The sequence below is a fragment of the Myotis brandtii genome, unplaced genomic scaffold (genome assembly GCF_000412655.1).
Source record: "Myotis brandtii unplaced genomic scaffold, ASM41265v1 scaffold61, whole genome shotgun sequence".
NCBI classification, from domain to species: Eukaryota; Metazoa; Chordata; class Mammalia; order Chiroptera; family Vespertilionidae; genus Myotis; species Myotis brandtii.
The window spans coordinates 1,878,946-1,887,845 of record NW_005370318.1 but is presented as its reverse complement, the minus strand read 5'-3'; the positions used below and the strand labels follow the sequence as shown (position 1 = coordinate 1,887,845).

Here is an 8,900-nt window from a genome sequence, read left to right as displayed (position 1 = left end):
GCCATCACTGGAGCAAGCAAGCCTCCCTGTTCGCTTCAGTGCATGGCTGCCGGCCGCCATCTTGGCTGACAGTTAATTTGCATAAGGATATGCTGATTAGCCAATGGGAAGGGTAGTGGTCGTACGCTAATTACCATGTTTCTCTTTTATTAGTGTAGATAGATTATAACATGATTATTATAATAAGTTTAGTTAACATCCGTCACCTCATGGTGATTAATTTATTTTCTTGTGATGAGAATAAAGTACTTGTTTTTTTAATTAACCATCAGGAATTTGGAGAAGTACAAGGCAAGACACTAAGAGCCAGCATATATTTATGTGTACGATATTGGGCTTGGCTCTTTGGACTTTGGCTACATATAGAAGCAGATTTTGTTAGTCAGAAATAAGGTTGGGATGGAGGAATATTGTAAGATACAGAGTAGTTCCAGTGCTGTGAATATGTTTGCACATATTCTGCAGCCCAAATGCTGACCCCATGTCTAATTTTAAGGTTACTTTACTCAAACCATGTATGGAGGAGGAAAATTAATCATGTACCCTTTCTCTTAGGAGTTCTCAGTTACTTAAGAAATACACATAGACGTTAGATTAAGGTAAACAAATCAACTATCCCTGCCAGACACCATCCTGGAGAGTTCACTGCATGGAAAGGAAGAGACTGTGAATTCTACAGGTGGGAAAGGGGAACAGTGAAGGGTCGTGCTATATATGTACCTCACAACAACCCTTTAAGGTAGAAATAATCACCCTTTTTAGCAGATGAGGAAACTGAGGTTCTGCTTCTTATCACCTGGTGACCTGAGTTAATGCCTGCAACCCAGGCATGGGCCCTTGACCAGAATCGTACCTGGGACCCTGTGGTCCGCAGGCTGATGCTCTACCCACTGAGCCAAACTGGCTAGGGCTGGCAACTGGTTTTTAGGACATAACCCTAGGCCAGTGTTCGGCAAACTGCGGCTCGCGAGCCATATGCGGCTCTTTGGCCCCTTGAGTGTGGCTCTTCCACAAAATACCACATGCGGGCACGCACGTACAGTGCGATTGAAACTTCGTGGCCCATGCGCAGAAGTCGGTTTTCAGCCTGGGCGAGTCTATTTTGAAGAAGTACTGTTGATATTTGGCTCTGTTGACTAATGAGTTTGCTGACCACTGGCCTAGGCTAACAGGGAGTGTGAGTGGAAGGAGCATGGAACCTATTCATGTGACATATGGAGGAAATGATTGACTGTTGCTTATAGCCTACAGGAGATGACTCTCTAGTCTGAAGCCCGTAGGCATGAGGAGCATGCATGCTTGGGTGCATATGTGTGTCTGTATGGATGTGAGGCTAATGCTGTCCAGGCCAAGGCAGGGGCTGGGCAGCATTCCCAACCCAGCCCATTCATTCTTCTTGAGTCTGTGCTGAGCTTCCTTTCTGGCTTTGATGCCCATCTAAGATGTGTGCTAAAGACCATTTTCAGTGTAAAGAGGGAATTGGGACAGTAAGGGAGGAAGCCTGGGTTTTGAGTAGGAAATGTGGTTTTGGCCCCTGCGCAGCCACAAATTCACCATGATTAAATTGCCTATCCTAACTCTGATTTAAAGCAAGATTATCTCTATAGCCTTAATATGCCAGAAACCAAGATAGGTGATGACATTGACTTGACTGAATGGTCACACTCTAGATTTGTCCCTGGCAGGGAGTTCTGTCTTTATCCTGTTGTGTTTTCTATGATAGAGAATGCTATAGTAACCGTCTTCAGTCATGGGGCTTTCTGCTTTTGTTGAATACATTTCCAGAAGGAAGTTACTGAGTCAGAGGGCAGGAATGTCATTATGGCTGGTGCTGTGTATTGCCATGTTACTTTTCAGAAGCATTATAACAAGTTATAGTTGTCAGCTATGTACAGTGAGATAGCATTTTAACCCTAACTGATCCATCACTAGGTATAGTCATTATTTACTGTTTTTTTTTACAGAGAGGAAGGGAGAGGGATAGAGAGTTAGAAACTTTGATGAGAGAGAAACATCAATTCAGCTGCCTCCTGCACACTCCCTACTGGGGATGTGCCCGCAACCAAGGTACATGTCCTTGACCAGAATTGAACCTGGGACCCTTGAGTCTGCAGGCCGACACTCTATCCACTGAGCCAAACCGGTCAGGGCTGCTGTTTTTTTTTGTGTGTGTTTGTCCACTGTTTAATGTTATGCTAGGTTGTTTACCTATGTTCTCTCATTTACTCCTCATTGTGAACCTATTGGGGAAGCTAAGTAGCTCACCTAAGTCTGTGAACTGGGTTTTGAACCTAATGTAGTTTGACCTCAAAGCACATTCTTTCTCTGAACGCCTCTTTATGATTTGATGTGTGTGTGTTTGTGTGTGTGGGGGGGGTGCTGTCAGAGAATGTGAACTTTTGCTTGTGTGCTTGGTTGCACATGAATTTTGTATAGTTTCTCAGAAAACTGAATATGTTCTTTGTGTTATAGTGGAAACAACAACTGAGGTGCATCCATTAAAATTTGAGAGAAGGGCCCTGGCCATTGTGGCTCAGTTGGTTGAGTGAGGTCACTGGTTCAATTCCTGGTCAGGGCACATGCCCTAGTAGCGGGCTCGATTCTCAGTAGTGGGCGTGGAGAAGGCAGGTGATCAACGTTTCTCTTTCTCTCTCTCTAAAATCAATAAAAAAAATATTTAAAAAAAAATTAGAGAGACTCCCTAGCCAGTGTTCAGTGGAGGATAGAGCGTCGGCCTGCAGATTGAAGGGTCCCAGGTTTGAGTCCAGTCAAGGGCACATGCCTGGGTTGTGGACTCAATCCCCAGTAGGAGGAGTGCAGGAGGCAGCCAATCAATGATTGTCTCTCAACATTGATGTTTCTATCTCTCTCTCCCTCTCCCTTCTTCTCTGAAATCAATTAAAAATATATTTTTAAAAAATTACAGAGAAGACTCAGGTGAATCCGGAACGTTACTTCATGTCTAGACTCTCTGAAACTCTGTTTTCTCCCTATGCAGCGGCCCTCCAGGCACTGAAGCGCAAGAAGAGGTATGAAAAGCAGCTGGCACAGATTGACGGCACACTATCAACCATCGAGTTCCAGCGAGAGGCCCTGGAAAATGCCAACACCAACACCGAGGTGCTCAAGAACATGGGCTATGCCGCCAAGGCTATGAAAGCTGCCCACGACAACATGTATGTGGCCACTGGCTGGTGGAGGGGGGCACTCGTGTGGCAGGGCAGTGCTGGCCCTGGAATGCCTGGAGCTCAGGCCATGGCCTTGGCAGTCCCCTTGACTTATCCATTCTAGCACCTCAGGTTGTTTTAATTTGTATTCTTTTTGAAACTCCTGCTAAAATGAATTATGTACCTTGTTGCCTTTGGAAGCAGATCTCATGGAGTGAAGCAGTATTTTCTGAGTAACTCAGAGTTACTGTGATGAGCAGAGTTTCAAGCTGGAAAGGTTCTTAGAAGGTCTTCTCACCCAGGCCTCTGATTATCAAGGTGGGGAAGTCATGTCCCAGAGAGGGGAGGTGATTTGCCCTGGGTTATGTATGAGCTTGAAGAGAACTGGGATTAGAACCAATGTTTGTGACTTTTTCCTGATGCTATCGGGGGCCCTGAAAAGTGTACATCCAAGGGCATTGGATCTCTCTATTCTTATGAATGCTTTCTTTTTTAAAAATATTTTTATTGATTTCAGAGAGGAATGGAGAAGGAGAGAGAGAGAGAGAGAGAGAAACATTAATGATGAGAGAGAATCATTGATTGGCTGCCTCCTGCATGCCCCCTACTGGGAATTGAGCCTGCAACCCAGGCATGTGCCCTGGACTAGAATTGAACCTTCAGTCCACAGTCTGATGCTCTATCCACTGAGCAAAACCGGCTAGGGCCTTATGAATGCTTTTGATGGAAGTTTCTGCCTCCCCCTTGCTTTCGGGCTTTGGCTCTCATATTGATAGTGTTCTTGATTTAGCAGCCCCTCCTTTAGGTAGCTCCTCCTCATATACATTGGCCTAAGCAACTAGATAATCAAACTTGTTACAATCGTAATTAAAGGCAAGGGTAACACCAGGTTTCAAATGAGGGCCTCTCCCATGAACAAAATTGTTGTAGTTGTTTTAGTGCTTGAACGTGGCAGCATATATTTAGGGGTGCTTAGAGCCCCTTTTGGCTTCCTTTTGAGTACTCAGCCATGCTATAGAATAGGGATTGGCAAAATGTAGCCTATGGGCTTGTCACCTATTTTTGTAAATAAAGTTTTATTGAAACACAGTTGTGCCCATTAATTTACATATTGTCTATGGTGTTTTTTGTGCTACGCAGGGTTGAGTATTTGCCACAGAGATCAAATGGCCCACACATTCTAAAATTTACTATTTGGCCCATTACAGGAAAAGTAGCCTTCATATACTAAGTGAGGTGTTATCTTGGGGTGGATGTTCATTGGACTGAGCTTCCTCAGTGTGGTCCATGTCTGCTTCATTTCTGTGTTCTCCAGGATGGCCAGTACAGAGCACAGCTCAGTAAATACTGTGCACACTTTGAAGTATATGTATATATACTATGTTAATTGTATGTTTATATGATTGAGGTTGACAGTGTATAGGAAATAATTCTGCATGTTTGCCTTTTCTTTGGAGTCTAGTAGAGGACCACACATGTATTTGAGTTGATGGGAAGGACCTGTCAAGTGGCGTGGCTACATTTTGACTTGTGACTTTATGATTTGTTGCTTCCACTATAACACAAAGAGCACATTCCCCCATACTAGACCCTGTTCAAGAATTTCCCTTGAGCTTGAAGAAGAGCTATTGGCCCAGCAGTTAAAGTCCTGTGGTCTCATCTGACATGTTTACTGGTTTGCATGAGAGACAATGACTTATAGCCCCTAGCTTTGCTAAGCCTTATTTCCTTAGGTGTTGGATTAGGTTGATACCTAAGGACACTTCCATCCTCTTGATTCTGTGGTTCTCTATTTTAAAGGGCGAGTGGAAGAGAATAAAGACAAAAAAGTAATTCCTTGCAGAGAGTAATTGTAGGGGGTGGAGCTGGGAGCAGATGGGTGGAGTAGAGTTTCTATTCCTGTCTCACAGAATCTCTTTTCATAGACAGATCATTAATATGACATCTGTCCATTTCATTTACAGGGACATCGATAAAGTTGATGAGTTAATGCAGGACATTGCTGACCAGCAAGAACTCGCAGAGGAGATTTCAACAGCTATTTCAAAACCTGTAGGGTTTGGAGAAGAGTTTGATGAGGTGAGTGTTTTCATGCAGATCACACAAGCTTTACAAATGACACTGGCTGCCCTTTGATGTGCTAGTGAAGGAAGGCTCTCTCGCAGACAGAATGTGGTTTCGAAATCACCAGTTCTTATCCCTCCAGAGATTTGTACAAATGGGGCATGGTATTAACCCTCCCTAATTCTCGAATTTGAGGGACGCTTTCGCGTTTGGGGTAGAAGGTTAGGTGAAGTAAAGGAACCTTTGTTGGGACCCAACAATAGGCTTTAGGTCAATAATTGGTTTCAACAAGTAGTTACCTGCACATCTGAGTCCTGAGGGAATCGGTCTGGAACTTGGCCACCTACCAGTTTCTGCTATAGCAAGTAGGACTCTGAGTCTCATAAATTTTTGAAATACAGTAATAGACCCTGTTGAAGGTACTTCATTGTGCCTTAGATTTGAGTCCACTGAGGGTCAGACCCTCTCCATTGAACCTGATTCTTTGTGCTATCTGATTCCCATGGTGTAGCTGATTAAACAGCCTGTGGCTGCTACCCTTGGCTGCCACTACTAGGGTTTTCATGTTTTCCAGCTGTAGTTTGATAGACTAGGCAAGTTTATTTCAATTCAGCAAACATTCCTACACATTCACTTAGTGCGCCCAGTTCTGAGATAAAGAAATGGGATGAAAAGATACAATCCTTTTTCTCAAGATGCGCACAGCCTAGTGCAGGACACAGACACAGACATAGGTTCAGGTTTTGGTGGAGCGGGTTTCGCTGACAATCTGGCAGACCGTCTTGTGGGCTCCTGTTTAGTTATTTTGGATCCATCCTTGCCCTCTGTATTCTCTGGAGACTTTCTCTTCGGCATAATGACTATGTTCGTGCAGCTAAAAAGTAAAGCCACGGGCTGGAACTGCTGGTGCCGCCGCTGGATGTTGCCGCCGCCGCTGCTGCTGCTCACGCGCGGGGCACGGCCTCTCCGACCTGCTCAATTCTTATGTTTCTTTTTACCAGGATGAACTCATGGCAGAATTAGAAGAACTAGAACAGGAGGAACTAGACAAGAATTTGCTGGAAATCAGTGGACCTGAAACAGTCCCTCTACCAAATGTTCCCTCTATAGCTCTACCATCAAAACCCAGTGAGTACTTATCCAGAGTCCTGACACACCCATGACGCCACGTGGTCATTTGGTTTCAGTTTGGGTCCAGAGTTGAGAACCAGGTGGGATCTGTTGTGAGGGCCCCAGAGACAACTGTCCTATCCTAGTTCTCTAGAACAGGGTTTCTTATCCGTGGCACTGTTGACATAGCCAGATTGCCCTTAGGGCTGGGGCTGGGTGGGAGGCCTGTCCTGCACACTGTGCATGTTGAATAGCATCCCTGGCCTCTTCTATCCACTAGATGCCAGTAGTACCCCTTCCCAAATTGTGACAAACAAAATTATCTCCAGATATTGCCAGATGTCCCCTTTGGGATGTGGGAGGGTATCACCCCCAGTTGAGAACCCAGAATGATTTTCCCTGTGTCACCAAATAAGGCCTGGGAGAAGGTGTGAGAGTTTAATTCCAGGACAGCTCTTGCTCCCTGTCTAGAATCCTGTGCTGTATGCACCTGTAAAAGCCTGGGGCCTCGGAGGCCGTCACTGTGGGAAGGAAATAGCTTGGCTTTTTTAAAGTCCTGGTTCTATAAGACTTTCATTTCCTTCTGCCTGTTCCTCCTTCCCCTCCCCTTCCCCATTATTTTACGCTTGGGTGGAAGTATTCCACAAAGAACTAGAAAAGGTGAAGCAGTTTGATTTGGCATAGAGAGTACCCGGGGAGCAGAGTGACTAGTCACCTCATTCTCCTGGTTTCAAGGAGGAGATGGCCCTTCGAGTTGAGTCAGCTGTTCAGGTGGGGCCGGAATAAGGGTAGAGGAGTCCAAGTGTCCAGCAAGTTGCCTACAGGTGTGGACAGGTGGTTCAAGACACTTGAGGGGGAAAGGGAAGTGGCAAGGATTCGATCTCTTCTGGTATTTTTCCTTCTTTTTCTGACCTTGGATACTCTGGAACTGAGGCCTCCCCTGAATCCTGACTCTTAGTGTAGAATCCTTGTTTTGGCTGGCCCTGATGCTGGTGGAAGGGGGGAGGTGTTGGGGAAAGTGTGCCTGGTTATCTGGAGTTTTATGTTGCAGCTTTTAGGCACAGAGTGGCAGTCTGCTGATAGCCTGGAGATGAGGTGGCTGCAAGGGCAGGGCTGTTTTTGCAGACACCATGTGGCACAGTCCTGGCACCCAGCCAGAATGAGTTGAGAGGACTACAACTAGCCCTTCTAATTTACCTTTTCTCTTGTCGCAGCCAAGAAGAAGGAAGAGGAAGACGACGACATGAAGGAATTGGAGACCTGGGCTGGAAGCTTTAATTAACTGGTCCATTGCAAGCTGGGCCCAGACAGACTCTGGTGACCTGCAAATGGGCAGGCATTTGCGTGTGCAGGGCAGGCAGGACATGGTGCAGGCAGGTTCCATCGCTCTCGAATCTCCCTCCAAAGCAGTAGGGCTGCATCACTGCTCACTCTGCATAGCATGAACATTGAGCTTCTGGACTACGCTAACTCCACTGCTGAACCTCAATGGAAAGGGTCGACTGTTTGCAGTTGAAATGATCTGAAAATGTAGCCTCTGTCTTTTTAAGTCAGTTGACTTGTCACACATCTCTTTGTAAGACTTGTATGGTACTGGCAGAAAAGTCGTTTTTTAAAAACCATAGGCTTTTCCTTGTCCTTAGCGGTAATAATGCATCTGATTTTGGTTTCCTCAAGAGCTGTATTTCTGTCCATCACCTGTGTACTGGCCCCTGTGTTTCCTATTCTAGCCCACTCCTCACTTCCACTTCCCTGGTCTTTTGAAGTTTGTGACACTGATATGAAATGGATGGTGTTCTCTTGAGAACAAGTGAGATTGTTAGAGTTAAATTCCAGCTATATGTTTTTCTAACATAGCTCTAAGGTCCTTGTTGCTGTTTGTGATAACTGATAGATAACTCATTGGAAACATGTGCATACATTTATATTCAGATGAAATTATGGTTTGCACTGTCTATTAAATATCTCAATTAATTTTCATACTTGGCCGTTGTGTTCAATCAATCTCTCATTTGCTTTGGGAGTTGACCCTTTCCAGGCCAGCATGGTCCAGTGGAGCCTGTGGAAACATATAGAAGACTTGAGCATGACCTAAATCAACAATTTGAACCAAAGAGCAGAGTGTATCTTATTAGAAATGTGTTTAGGCTCTGAAAGCCATGCATCTGTGGCCTTCACCTTGCGTGGGGGCCTTCTGGGAACAGTTTAGGAGTGAGTTGCTTCTTTGTAGCTCTAGAGTCTTCCCTAGTTCTTCTCTATCAGTGTCCATAGGCAATGCCAGCAGGACAACAGCCTTCACCCGTTGGAAACCATGGTGTTTCTACTAACTAGGCCCTTCAATCAGGTGCATTGAAGAAAATGGCCTTTCCCATGAGGAACAGGTGTAGGGCAGTGATTGAGAATCTAGGACACAAATTGTAGTCTCAGATCTGCGGTGACTTGCCATTGACTTTGGCCTGGACTCTTCCACTCCCTACTCTTCTTTAGTCTTGTACTCCCTTGAGAATCTGATGAATGCTATGGACCCTCTCCCTCATAAAAGTAGATCTGTGCATATTC

General features: G+C 45.2%; 1 protein-coding gene and 1 pseudogene across 1 annotated transcript in view; one reads left to right on the top strand and one right to left on the bottom strand.

Moving 5' to 3' along the window:
* The window catches only part of CHMP4B (charged multivesicular body protein 4B), a 38,880-nt gene extending 31,086 nt beyond the window's left edge, over positions 1-7,794 (top strand). The window contains exons 2-5 of the mRNA XM_005879793.2: positions 2,999-3,176; positions 5,132-5,246; positions 6,233-6,359; positions 7,556-7,794. Of these exons, the coding sequence (XP_005879855.1) occupies positions 2,999-3,176; positions 5,132-5,246; positions 6,233-6,359; positions 7,556-7,623 (488 nt within the window). The 3' untranslated portion in view covers positions 7,624-7,794. The remainder of the gene's footprint in view (positions 1-2,998; positions 3,177-5,131; positions 5,247-6,232; positions 6,360-7,555) is intronic.
* LOC102263361 lies at positions 5,922-6,224 on the bottom strand (annotated as a pseudogene).
* Positions 7,795-8,900: the final 1,106 nt, after the last annotated feature.